The 14335-nt window shown below is 42.8% G+C and overlaps 1 protein-coding gene across 2 annotated transcripts; it reads right to left on the reverse strand.

The window, feature by feature from the left end:
- Positions 1-8150: 8150 nt before the first annotated feature.
- LOC135514699 (cysteine-rich with EGF-like domain protein 2) lies at positions 8151-14220 on the reverse strand. Of its 2 annotated transcripts, XM_064938223.1 has the most exons (11): positions 13843-14220; positions 13352-13434; positions 13030-13140; positions 12714-12805; positions 12453-12629; positions 12193-12291; positions 11999-12082; positions 11730-11825; positions 8958-9098; positions 8658-8729; positions 8151-8453 (listed from the first exon to the last, which is right to left on the reverse strand). In XM_064938223.1, exons 1-11 carry the CDS (start codon positions 13972-13974, stop codon positions 8395-8397), a joined length of 1146 nt encoding a protein of 381 aa, XP_064794295.1. In that variant the 5' UTR covers positions 13975-14220; the 3' UTR covers positions 8151-8394. The 2 variants fall into 2 exon arrangements, with proteins under 2 accessions (XP_064794295.1, XP_064794296.1); XM_064938224.1 differs by lacking the exon at positions 8658-8729 and having other exon boundaries at positions 13843-14218.
- Between the last annotated feature and the right edge of the window lie 115 nt (positions 14221-14335).

A 14335-nucleotide genomic window follows, 5' to 3' on the forward strand; every position in this document is an offset into this window, starting at 1 on the left:
AGCTACAGTAGGTATAATGTGATTTGACATAATTTTATCTCTGGCCAATAACCTTGAGCCTTCTTGGATGGGCACTTCTAATGTAACTCTATGGCAGCATCCAAGGGACTTGAATTTTTGAGCTCTCGCCGTAGATATGGCGGTGACGTGGTGTCCCCATGAGTGACAGAACACTGAGCCAATCACAGTGCAACTAGAGAACATTACCAACCCCTATGCTACATATTTTCTGCTGGCTGCCCCACCACCACAGAAAACACTGAGCTAGGCTGAAACACCTGCATTTTGGTGCTGCCTTTTCTCAAGAAAGCAAAAAAGAAACCATGTTTGAATCCGGCTTCATTATTTTATATTTTTTACATTGATATGTGCCAAAATAACATGCAAAACAGGCAACAATCGCCCAAAAATAAATATATATATTATTATTTTTTATTTTTTTGCTAAACAGGTGGGGCTCAAAACAGGTGGGGCAGAGCGGGTCGCCACTGCCCCCTGGCTGCAAGCAGATGTGTGTGTGTTTTTGTGGGAGAGCCGCTCAGTTCTCTCTGGTCAAGGTCATCGGGTCTACTCCATGTCTCCACCAGGCATATATCTCTTTATTTATATTTGTGTACTGTATGTGTGAGAGAGTGTCCGTGACCGAGTGAAAGAGAAAATGTAGTATTTTAGGTTTGGGAGGTTTAACCTCAGCTCTTACACAGGCTCTCTCACTTGGCTCTGTGTGTTCAGGCCAGGCAGGCCAGGGGAACAGCCCAGGGAACAGGTCTGGGGCTCTGGGTTTGGAACCTGGGGCCTGGTGCAACAGAGCAAGGTGACACCAGACACTACAGAGAGCCTGTTAGGCACTGGGGATAGCAGGGTTATATCCCAAATGGTACCGTTTTCCCTATATAGTACACTACTTTTGCACAGGGCTTTTGTCAAAAGTACTGCACAACAGGGAACAGGGTTCAATTTGGGACACAGACCAGGGAGAGCTGGGGGCATAGCTGTGTGTAGTGGGAGCCACTATATCTGGTTCTAGTTAGGAACTCTTTCAGTGGACCTGGGTTGCATTTCATTGTTGTTATCTATGAATAGTCACTTCACCCCCACTTACATGTACAGACTACCTCAACCAGCCTGTACCCCTGCACACTGACTCGGTACCGGTGCCTTGTTATTCTTATTGTGTTACTTTTTATTATTACTTTTTATTTTAGTCTACTTGGTAAATGTTTTGTTCTTCTTGAACTGCACTGTTGGTTAAGGGCTTGTAAGTAAGCATGTCACGGTAAAGTCTACACTTTGTTGTTTTCGAACCATGTGGCAAATAAAGTCTGATTTGATAACAAGCGGCAGGCGTGAACGCAGCACACACACAGGTGCAGGGATTAATGACACATATAGGCACACACACATGCACAAGAACACTCTCTTTTCTCTCCCTCTCTCTACCATCTCCCCCCACTAACTGCATATATGGTCACATTCTGCGAGCAGTGTGAGCTACAGGGGAGGCAGAGAGGGGAGGCAGAAAGGGCAGGCAGGGGTAGGTGGGAAAGGGGCAGAAAGCTGGGTATTTGACTAACTTCCTCTCTCACAAAATTAATTTTGAAAGATACGTTTCTGTCGCCATGCAATTTGCATAAGAAAGTGTTCTCATCCATGCTTTGCCACCAAGTTTTACTCTAAGTTTGAAAATTGGCCTGAAATGTTAGTGCTGCTTTGTTACATAATGTCCATTCTGATTCCGAATGCATCCATCTGGGCTCCAGTGTGTGTGTGTGTGTGTGTGTGTGTATGTGTGTGTGTGTGTGTTGGTTCCTTTTGGCTTGGATGCAAGTGTGTGCGTGTGGGCAAGAGCCGGATGGAGAGAGTGGGAAGTAAAAGAAAGCACCATTCAGTTCCACATTCAGTAACACACAGACAGAGAGCCATAGTGTTCCACCAGCACCGGCCTCAATGACACACTCATTGTTGAATCAATGCAGAGCCAGAAACAAACCAAATCTTGGCCAAGCAAACAAGCACAAATGCCATACACAATGATATACATATCTATGATCAAGCTGACTGCTTATTGGCCACACAGACATTCCATTCAGGCATTTCTCCACAGATGATTAGAGGTAGTAAAAGTATTATGACCACCATGATGCATGTTGAGGTCAGAGTGCAGGAAAAGGCAAGAGGATGTTGTGAAAACACGCTGTCTCCCCAATATGCTCAACATCTTAGCTATTTCATTCACCGTCGACCAATCGCTGAGCCCTTTTCCAAGTTGTCAAACGGATCATTGAGAAGGGTTTAGAGTTTAGGCAATAACATGTAACCACACAAAGGAGAAGAGGGAATGGAGTAGGCATGTGGAAAGGAAAAGCACTTGTTGACTGGACTGGAGGGAGGGGAGAGAGGGAGGGATAGAGGGGGAAGCGGCTGGATGGCTTGTTCTTCTCCGACGAATTAGGCCTGTGTACACAGATAGCAGCGGTAGGTAAGTCTTGTCCTGTCTCTCCTCTGAGGATTGTAGACTCACAGGGCCCACCTCCTCCTCTTCTACCACTTTACTACTGGCTGGACACGATACACAGGCCAGGCACAGAACCGTCCTACTCAGTTAGAGGAGATGAGAGGATGAAAGGAGGAGAAGGGGAAACGAGAAGGTGATAGGGGAAGAGGGGGAAATATAGGCATAAAAGAAGAGCAAAGGGGAGAGGAGGATAAGGGGAAATTAAATTAGGAGGGAACAGGGAGGAGAGGAGAGGGTAAGAGGGTAAGAGGAGAGCGGTGGAGGGGAGAGAAGGACAGGAGGAGAGATGTGGGGAGGGAGAAAGAATGTTGGCCCTGGGGGCAAAGATATGGACTGATACAGGTGTCTGAATGGGAGCTCAGCAGGGAGAAAATGAAGGGGTGTTGGTGACACACATCTCCCATTCGATCCGAGACACTGGTCAGTTTAGCATTTTTTCTCTCTAATGGTTTTGGTTATTATCGGGGGAGGGTAAGCTGATCCTAGATGTTTGCCTAGAGGCAAATTCTACCTGGAGCGTTCCAAAAGGGAAGCTCCCTCGTCGCTTACGTAAGAGCAGCGAGATCAATGGCTATAAGCTGGGCCACAAACCAAAGTGTTTGGTCCTGAGGCAAAAATCCCAACATTAAAAAAAACTAGTCTGACTAGGAAATGGTCCTTAAAGCGGCAATCAGCAGTTGAAACAATAACAAAGACGTGTTTGATACCACTCGATTAACTTCATTCCAGCCATTATTATGAGTGGTCCTCCCCTCAGCAGCCTCCATTGGTATGTATCATTAATTTAGAAATAAATACAAAGTATGTAATGACTGCAAATTGCCCCTTTAAGACCACTGCGGTCTACAGCTGGTTTTAAATTGTTAATGTGCCCAGATTATATTAGTGACGCTGACGTTTATAACTCACTGGGTTACAGTATGTTTGTGTAAACAACTTTTCCACCTAGTGGAGAATAGGCACTTGAACAGGATCAATGCCCGTGTCAAATTAGTCCCTTCCACCAGCCAGATACTGTATCTCGCTGTCGAGAGTAATTAGCCTGGGCACAAGGTTAGGATCAAATAGCCTTGGAGAGAGAGAGAGAGAGAGAGAGAGAGAGAGAGAGTATAAGGATGATACTCAGATTAGCAATAGGATGACATGTTTAAACAAGTGTGCCCAAAAGAGCTGCTGATATATGCCCCAAATTGCTGACCTGTTAGAAGGCAGCTAGCTGACCCAGCACTGCTCCCTGCCTCCCTCTCTACCCGGGCAGGAATGGGACTGCAGAGTCATCACTGTCTTTCTCTCTCTCTCTGCCCCCCTATAACCCACCCAACCCCACTCTAGTACACACATGCGCATAAACACGTGTACAGTACATGCTCATAAAATCTGATTATTTCGTACATCCCTTTCATTACAGCTGCCGATTAATTTGCAATGACAATACACAAACATGCATGGTGACATAGCAGTATGAAAAGTACCTTGAACTCTTGAAGTACTCTTCTGAAGGGAGAGGTAAGGCACACATGACATGGTGGAGTGGCTATCCACTGTACTATGTGACTAACAGCAACACAATACAAACCTACATACTATTTTCACAGGATTTACATGACAGTGAGTTGTCATAAACACAGTCCTTTGAAATCTAATTTTGGGATTTCCATTTCATCTTCTTTAAAAATATGTAAACAAGTCAAACGGTATGTGACCAGAGCCCCAAGTAGTGCACTACTAATGACCAAAGTAAGCAGCTTCCTGTTACGTAACATCCAGTAGTACATCAAGTTGGTCAGAATGACGATTGTGTGTGAATTACTCCGCTAAACACTCGTATTCTCAATCTCACTCGGGGTCACCGTGGAGATAAAACCGAACCAGATGATATTGATACTGGTCAGGAAATGAAAGAGAAGGGATAACGCAGAAGCAAAAGGCTAAGTCCCAAAAGCCACCATATTCCCTATTGTAGTGCACCCACTTTTGACCAGAGCCTCAAGTAAATGCACTATATAGGGAATAGGATGCCATTTGGGACACATACACAAGAACTGGATCACTGTAAAGCCTGTAATAAGCAGCATAAGAACTGGTACCTGCTTTGAAACTGTTGTGGCAGTGGCTTTCTGTGATGTGGTGGTTGGGGTTATTACAAACAGGCTTTACACAAAAGTCAAGACTAATTTCCCTTCTTTTACAGTCTCAATATTACAAAGTGATGTAATAAAACATTTCTAAAATAAAAAGGCCTAACACAGTATGATTAAAGAATGTTGTCATGGCATAATTTAGATCATAACATGATAACGCTGATGACTCAATGTTATGATTTGATGGCTTGATGTTATGCTGACTAAACATTACAATTGCTTTTATATTGAAGGACTGTGCATCCGACACACCATTCCATAAAGTAGAGGTGAAATTTTGCCCAAAATGCTAAAACAGACTGATGGCCAGTCTCGAGAAAATACTTAAAACATTTTGTACAAATAAATGTCTGAAAGATACTGAAGGCCACCAAAAAGCTCATCAAACATCCTCCTATTCTCTCCTAGTGCCTCATGGACTGGACACATCATCTCATCTCACACAGCTTCCTTGTTCCTGCTCCTCCATGTTTGTTTACATCTCCCATCATCAGAAACATGGCCCAGACACCACACCAACACTTCGACCAACCAATGCAGTCGATGTTGACTGACTGCATTGAACTGAGGCTGGCGTGCAGCTCTCGTCTAGAGGTGGAAACCAGACAAAGCCTTCCTGAGAGATCAAAGTCAAAGTCCTTTAATTCCTGATGTGTGTGTGTGTTAGAGATCAGAGGTGACACACACACACACACACACACACACACACACACACACACACACACACACGCTCTGAGATCAGAGAGAGGGGCAACATCAATCCATCTGACCAGTCTGTCCACAGAGTCTCTCAGTAGCCTTGCGCAGTAGAAGTGTGTGTGCCAACGCCACTCCCTCCAGTCTCCTGAGTAAAATGCTGCTGTCTGCCTCTGACTCAGGTCTGGGCTCACATCTGCATCAGACTGCAGCAGACAGCACTGGTTACATTCAGACTCACTCCTAGGAGCAGAGCACAAGTCTCAAATCACTTTCTATTCCCTGCATAGCGCAATACTTTTCATCAGAGTAATACATCATATAGTGCACTACTAATGACCAAAGTAAGCAGCTGTGAATAAGTGAAAAGATTATGGATATTAATCATAGTTATCACCTTAATTTAGCTAGAAGGGAGGGTGAGTGACTCATAATGGGGTCATGATGGAAAGGCAGAAGGGTTGGTAGTCCACTGCAGGCTGTGCTCAGCTGCTCATGGGTGTATATCAGCAGCATTAAAATCATAACACAGAGCTCCTTGTATCTCAACACTAGGGGTCAGCCATGTTACAGAGCTAAGGACATTAATTCAGATCACACAATACAATTTCCCAGCAAGCAGCTCCCCTACTCTGCCTCAGGCCACAAAACAGGTCCCAGCTGGTTTCTCCTCTACTAAGACTCAGGGTCCGTCCCAAAGGCACCCTATTTCCTACGTAGTGCATTACTTTTGACCAGGGCCGATAGGGCAGTAGTGCACTATATAGGGCATAGGGCGCAATTTGGGACACTGACTTAGACACATCCAAGGCTTCTGACTGTATCCATTATCCAACTGTGTCTGCAGGGCTTTAAATTTGTCCGGGCTTTCTTGATGGACAGCGGTTTCCAGCTGTGTGTAGAAAAAGCAGACCTGACCACATCAGAAGAGTACAGAGGAAAAAAGCGAGCCACATCACAGGCAGTAGCCTGAGCGAAAGCACATGGTGCAACTGCTTCACTTCTCTGCAGTGATCCGAACCCCAAACCACAGCTGGAGGAGGGGTGAGAGGAGTGGGAAGGACAGGGTACAGGGTTTGATGCCAAAGAGAGAGAAAAGGGGGGAAACGAGTATCCTGCATTGCACTTCCGTGGCCCATCATTGACACTACATCGATGGACACACTGCCCTCAGAGAAGTGAGTTCAGAGTGAGTGACATTCATTAAGGTCTGCCCCATCCAAAACTCCACAGCCAAAGAGTCATCATCATGCCCAACCAGCTGGTCAGCCTACAGTCTCAGACAATTTAATAAGGGGTGATGACACCAGATGCATGTAAAGGTATCAATGGATGACACCTGTGTTACTTGAACTCATGAATGCATTTCTGAATGAAAATACAAACAGTTTCAGAATCTCCATCTCATTCTCCCAATTTCATCATACCTTGGGAAGTCAGTCTGTACTCCCTGTCCTTGTGGTCACTCTGAGTACAACCAGACCATGTGAACCACAGCTGGCCTTTACTGGCAGCACACAACCACAACAAAGAGGTGGAAGAGAGCCTAACAGCCCTTCAACCAACACACACACACAAACACACTTGTGGACTTCTGAGGCTATTTGACAGTTCAGGCAGGGATTTACTCCACAAAAGGGTTAGATTGCAGGCTAATAAAAACATCTGAATGGAGTGTACTAGTTCCTTTTGAAGTGCCTTGTTCTGGGAAAGACAGCTGCAAAGACATCCATGTCAATCTTCACAGTATTGTTTCTGTTTCCGATCTTGAGAGCGAGAGAGACAGAGAGAGAAATGCTGGAAGTGCAAAGTTGAAGGACTACTCATGGCATCACTAAGTATCCACAGCAACCTGTTGTGACACGAATGCATACTTTCCTCACTGACTGCAATACACTGTTGAGTCGGTGGTGTTGCAAGTGTTTCCTTGTATTTCCGAGCAATATTAGGGCATCATCTATATACCACTTAGCTATACAATCCTGAATTACATATAGCATATGTAGGGAGATCTTGGCCCATCTAAATTTACAATGCTGACATAACATCTTGCATCTGGGTGCAAAAAACAAAACCATTATGCATACAGATGGGGAATATCATTGACGTTTCTTGTAAACTCAAATCTCATCTCACTTTTGGCACACATTGTGGTTTTGAGCAGATGAAACACTGGAAAAGTACCACAGAGAGGAAATGTGGACAATAACAGTGTGTGAATGGGGGGGGGGGGGGTCTTTTTTTGTGGAAAGCACCAGCCAGGACAGGTTTCGACTGGCTCCTCATCCAGCTCTAAGGCTGCAAAAACAGTCATAACAATTTGTCATTCCTTAGAAGGGTGAGAAGCAGGTTAGTTGGATATGATATGCGGCCTTTGATCAGGAGCAGACAACAGTTGATTTGATGATTTAGGATCAGGTTCATACTAAAACATACACATTTCACTAGTTCAGCCACAAGACATGGTCGTCAATCTTTTCAATTGCCTAACCCTAAAATAATAACACATTTGATCCATTTCATCTCAAACAAAACAGTACGTTTCATTCTGCCGATTCATCCAACTAACAGCTGAGATTTATTCTATGTGGTTAGGGTGCCACTCTGAGTTCAATTTTGAAAACTACAACAGTTTTTGAATTGCATTGACTGCCCCCAAGAGGATGTTTTAGGCACTGCTAATCCAGAAAGATCCATAATCTGACCTATGCACCATCATTTCTGTTCTCAAAAACTTTATTTGAATTACGTTAAAATCCTGCATGAATATAAAAACAAGGCAAAAACAAGAACCAGAGTACTTGGGGGTTGAACCTTTATTTTGTCGGCTGTCCATCCATAATCCACAGGTATAAAAGTCTGTAAAGAGTGCAGTATGCATGTCAAGTGTTCAATAACTGCCATGTAGTTATTTAAAAGTAGTGGCCTCAGGATATTTTGATGCTGTGAGCTATAGTGGTGTAGTCTCACAGGTCACAACCACCTAATACATTTACTCCAAATGGTCTTCCTGGTTTGTTCCAATTGGTTCTTTTCCTGAGGTCAAAGGTCCACATGCTCTTCTGGACGTTTCACTGTGTCAGCCACCTCCTCATTCTCCTCTGAAGGTAAAAAAGACAAAACCACAAGCACTTGAAAATAACTGACCAGCGCTGGAAGTCCCACACCCCTCAACTCATATACTGTACAAGGCAACACAATATCCTTTCCTTGTGGTGTTTATTTTGTCTTTATGTATAGCGTACGCTGCAAAAGGAATGACCTCATTGTGGACATAGAATTTGAGAAAAACATCAAACACATACTTGCTTGATCATGCACTGATGTCAAATACAGTGTCAACCAAGAGAACCAAGAGTCATCTGATACAACTGCACCTGCAGTATTTCAGAGAGTATACTGTTACTGTAGTAGTAACTACAGTGTACTTAAACCTGATTTGGATTTAATTCATGGTTGTGGTCAACATGACTTATTATGCAGAATGCAGTTAGATGAAACAATAACACAAGATAACTAACGACACTCAATTAAAGTGTGTTGTCATGTAAAAAAAGCATTTTAAAATCATAAATCAACTGGTCAAGACCGTTATTATTGATTACCTGGCTCAGGCATTGTGACGCAGACTCCTTCCTTTTCCTCGTACCCACTGGCACAGATACAGATGTAGCTTCCTTTGTTGTTCACACACTCCTGGTTTGCCGCAGTACACACAGTGTCAGGCTGCTCACACTCGTTCACATCTAAACAGATCAACCATCAAATTGGGTTTCAGCACTGTCTAATGACTTTCTGACAATTATTTTAAAAATGTTACATTTATTAAAAGCATTAAATTCCCTCAGTGTACTAATTTCATGACTCTATAACCAAGAACATATTCAAAATAGCTCCTGAAGTTTGATAATTGTTTGTTCGGCAATGGGAAAATATGGTCATTTTTTTCAATTTCCAGAAAAATTTGTTTTGGGGATGAGGTTCAGACAGAGGTTTTATAAAGCCCTTTTACATCAGCAGTTGGAAAAGTATTTGTATAGTAAACATTTGTACAGCAATTTGTACAGCAACATCCTCAGTGAATTTCATAAAAAAGTGAAACATTAAAACAAGTTATCCTTTTTACATAAAACTATACAAAATATAATCACGTCACCAAATAATTGATTAAAACAGACTGTTTTGAAATGAAGGTCTACAGTAGCCCCAACAGCACTCTGTAGGGTAGCACAGTGGTGTTTCCGTCCTCCTCTGAGTACACAGACTTCAAGACAAAACTTAAGAGGCTCATGGTTCTCAACCCATTCCAAAGACTTACACAGTAATTAAGGCAACTTCCAGAGGACGTCCTCCAACCTATCTGAGCTCTTGCAGCATGAACTGACATGTCCATCCAATCAAAGGATCAGAGAATGAATCTAGTACTGAAAGCATACTCTACAGCTAGCTAGCACTGCAGTGCATAAAAAGTGGTGAGCAGGTGACTCAAAAATAGAATACAATAGAAGAACAGTTTTGAACAAATGAATATCTTGAAATATCTTGAAAAATTAAGGAGAAACAAGAGAGCTAGCTATATATGTATTTCTTTCATTTTCACTTTGCTGGTGAATGCAGCTAGCTAGTATATCTTACACTGAAACAGAGGAATGCTATGTTAATTAGCTAGCTATAGCTATCCAACACTGGAACTCTTCCAAGTCAAGGTAAGCTTTAAGTTTTAGTAATTTAATGCCACCAGGACCCGCCGGTGCAAATGCTGAACTGCATGATTGTAGCAGATTTACTAATGTGTTGGGATGTAGGCTGTGTGTAGCAGTTATGATATGAAGGTGCTGCTTGGAAAGTTTTTCTTCCGCCTGGTCACTAACAGCTGATGTGTTTGCACTGAAGTCCACAAGTGAAAAAGTGACGAGGAGAGTACGTAGATGCGATACAAAGCACAAAACTATCATGCTGTTCGTATGTGGCTGCTATGAAAGTGCTATGTGCTATGAATATATTCATTCCGGCAATTCTGTTGAAAAACATTTTAAACGGAAGCGAACGGAATGGGGATAAATATACCTGAAGTTGTCCAAAAGAAAGTCTTGTTTGCTAAATTTGAGTATTATGTAGTAGCCTAAACCTATCGTTGTTACATTGGGCTGGGTGAATAAATTACGAATGACAGTCATCCAATATGCTGTAATAGAAATAAGGCCATGCTCATAAAACAAATAATCGTCCTCCCTCATCTTAAATGTCACAGACCGCCAAGGAGTTACGAGCATGTCAATAAGCATTCAACAACATCCATGTCATTCATATGTCATTAAAAGATGCAATATGTTACTTTTTGGGTGACCCGACCAAATTCACATAGAAATGTGAGTTACAGATCTGTCATTCTCATTGGAAGCAAGTCTATGAAGCGGTAGATCTGTTCCATGGGTGTTATTTCTATGCTTCCTGTTTTTAAGTATTTTACTTTCGGTTTTGTACACCAGCTTCAAACAGCTGAAAATACAATATTTTTGGTTATGGAAAAGATATTTCACAGCAGTTTAGATGGTACAATGATTCTCTACACTATACTTGCCTGACATGTCACAAACTGAAATTAGGCAAACAAATAGAATTTCAGCAACCAGGCAATGGTGGAGCGATTTCAGCATAGTGCATCTTTAAAGCATAACAACTATATTTAAGCAAAGTATCTGTTAATTTTGCTTAATATTTGCTTAATATTTAAACAAAGTTAATTTAAAACATGGATCTAGATTGAGCATGTAGAAATAGCATTGTGAGTGGTAATGTACTGTATCGTCCTGCCTTTAAGGTAGTGTCCAGACTATGGACAAACCTCCATTGTGGACGAGTTACTCTATGTCCAAGACTATTGCCTCTCTGTTACTGGCCAACAGGGTACACAGGCTGGACAACTGAAGGTGGCAACATCAAGGAGGGAAAGAAGGAAGAAAGGATAAAATAATGAATAAAATGACAAAGAAGTGATGAAGGGAGGGAGAGAGGAAAGGAAGATACTTCGGGGCCATACTGTAAGGTGAGATGTCCTAGCTCCAAGTGTGGGTAACTGCATATGGAATGTGACAAAGTGGACATTGCGTGAAAAAAAGCGGGCAGATTGGTTGCCACTCAAGACTTTTGCGTGACTGCTTCCTTGTAGCATTTTAGCAAAGCCGGTTAGGTATGTCAGGAAAAGTAACGTGGCACGTTATGAGAATGAGGTTTAGGTTAGGCTTAGCTAAAATGCTACAAGGAAGCAGCAAGCAAGCGGTTACTTTTTCGATACACTTTGTGTTGATCCTCCCACTTGTTTTGCAAAGCCCACTTTCAGACACACTCCACAAGCGCAGTTAACCATGACTCCCTACCTGTGCAGGTCCCCTCTGTGTCCTGGTACCCAGGAGCACAGCTCTGGCACTTATCAGGCCCTGCCTCAGTACAGCCTGAACACACCTTGTCACAGCCTACCAGAGAGGAGAACACAGAGTTCAAATGTTAATACTTGTTTAAAGTTTATTACAAAAAGCTTAGTCAGTATACATATTTATATTTTCAGTCCCTAATACAATAGCTGTATGCATCCAACAATATAGTAAATATGGTCCTCTCACTAAGTAGTAAACCAGTTTTACAGTACCTTTACAGGAGAACGAGCCATCTGTGTTCAGACAGTACTGATCCTCTTTGCAGAGAGGAGGGTCGTTCAAGCACTCGTTCACATCTAGTGTCACACAATGAGAAGCAACAGGAAAAGTGAATTTGATCTTGATGTCAAATTCATGACAGGGAAAGTACTTATGCCACAGAAAAGTATAAAAATGTCTCTCTCACCAAGACAGGCCCCCTTGTCATCCTCCCCCCAGCCAGTCTTGCACTTCTCACAGTCCTCATTGGTTAGACCAGTGCAGGTCTTGCAGGAGGAGTGGCACTCTGTAGTGTATGGGATTGAGTGGGAAAGGTGGTCTGAGATGCATGCCCTGCTCCAAATACACCCCTAGCCTGTCCCCTAGGCACATTGCTTAGATCTGAAAGGAATGGATTTGTGTAGACCATTGTTAAAAAATAACATACAAACATAATAAACCAAATACCTGTGCATAGTGAAAACGTGTCGTTCCTAATTTCATTGAAGTATCCGTCGATGCAATCCAGACAGAACTCCCCCTTGTAACCATGGTCACAGTTGCACCTGCCATTACCCCCTCGTGTTCCATCACCGTCACACACACCGTTGCCATGGCAAGGCCTCTCGGAACCCCCCACGCAGGCTGTCAGAAGGAAACAGGTGATTCTCATTCACCCATGGCTGGTTGGTATTAGTCAAATGTGGTGTTGGAGGAGTACGTATTTACCATTGCAATCAGGGCCAAATGTTCCCTTCAAACAGCACACATTGATGGTATCAATGCAGAACCACTTATACAGATCAGGATGCTTATTTTGCCTGGATTGGAAGAGTGAAATGTCAAATCACAATACACCATTGACTTGTAGCCTGGAAGTTCAGATATTCTACAAGGACAAATATAGTGATAAGGGGTCATGAAATCTGATGTCAATGGCCTATGCTCCAGGAGAAGTAAAAGGCCTAAGTAAGTAAGGGGTTTTGCGCTCATGGGACATGTGCTGCCCTCGTGTTCTAGCTGATCACTCAGGTCAAGTACTCACCTCTTGAACCACCAGGTCTCAAAGTGGTCCTCATGCTCCTCTACCATGTGGTTACAGTCAAAGCTGCTGCTCTCACACAGATTCTCCAGAATCTCAACTAGGCGGATCTCACTGAGGAGAGGGGGAGGAGGGAAAGGGAAGAGGAGACAGAGAAATCAGCTTCTATTGTGCCACTGGGTCAACAGAAAATACGTGGTCTTGGTCAGCATGACAAATAGGTTTAGCAATCACTGATCAGAGCAAACAGATGTGTGATAAGCACAGCAACAGTCCAGCATTAGAAGGAATCATTTGTGTGATGAGTGGTGTATAGGAATCTTACCTCGTCTCATATTTGGAAAGTGCCCTCTCCTCCCAAGCGGTGTTTCCTCCACCAAAGTTCTGCTTTTTTGTTTGGTCCAATCCCTGTTGGTACAAGTAGTGTGAAGATGAAGACTAGCTAACCAGACACATATTATGGCAGTCATTTGATCAATGGTGAAAATGTACTACAGCACTGTGTCTGGTAACGTGGGTGTAAAGAGCACACATATGTTAGCTAGTTATTTGGTCTGACTCTAACGTTAATTGACTAACGTTAGTTGACTCACTAGTATACTGGTGTTATGATGTTCAGTCATATTGCATAGCCTACATCAAGGTCAGAACAGGAGGGCTTAGTTACATTAACGCATTTCAAGCACAATACTCCATCATTGGTTGCCCACTGGTAAATAAAAGCACATCAATTGATTGTGGTTTGAATCAGACCAATTGATAGTACTGCCAAGCTAGCCAAGGCAAATTATGCACAGAATAACATTGCAAACTTACCTTAATGAAGTTATCAGCTATCTGTTTGCAGGTATGACATGAGCTTTTTAAGTCTTTTGCATGGGTGCATTGTGATAGTAAAATAAAAGCTAGGTTAAAAAATAGCCACAATAATTGACGGAACGATAGCATTCTGGCTAACTACAGTAACGTTAGATGGATAGCAGTTGAATGACTCGAAGTTTCACATCATAGCTAACGTTATACCTTAGCCACTTGCCAGCAAACTTCCTATCCCTAAAAACATGCAGCACAGAGTCCAGCCACATATAAAACAATTCATTGGAAGTTAGCTAGCGTTATCTATGCAAAGCATTCGAAAGTATTATGTACATGCAGGTAGAAAAAATAGCTACTTTTTTCCGGGCAGGCTCTTGGTACGAGTGTGGCTTGTCGTGATTTGCCATTTTGCCCGTCAATCACTGTAAGTACCAATGATATTCTGCCACGCGCGGGACACCGGTCTTCACTCTTCCCACGTGGAAAAATAAAT

The sequence above is a fragment of the Oncorhynchus masou genome, chromosome 26 (genome assembly GCF_036934945.1).
Source record: "Oncorhynchus masou masou isolate Uvic2021 chromosome 26, UVic_Omas_1.1, whole genome shotgun sequence".
In the NCBI taxonomy this organism is placed as follows: domain Eukaryota; kingdom Metazoa; phylum Chordata; class Actinopteri; order Salmoniformes; family Salmonidae; genus Oncorhynchus; species Oncorhynchus masou.

Bases quoted from the DNA above. Each gene is read 5' to 3' on its own strand.
- LOC135514699 (XM_064938223.1), bottom strand. From the start codon at position 13,974: ATGCTATCGTTCCGTCAATTATTGTGGCTATTTTTTAACCTAGCTTTT. The intron at 12,292-12,452 runs GTATTTGGTTTA...CATACACTACAG, and splicing joins CACGTTTTCACTATGCACAG to AGTGCCACTCCTCCTGCAAG. The intron at 11,826-11,998 runs GTACTGTAAAAC...CCTCTCTGGTAG, and splicing joins TGGCTCGTTCTCCTGTAAAG to GCTGTGACAAGGTGTGTTCA.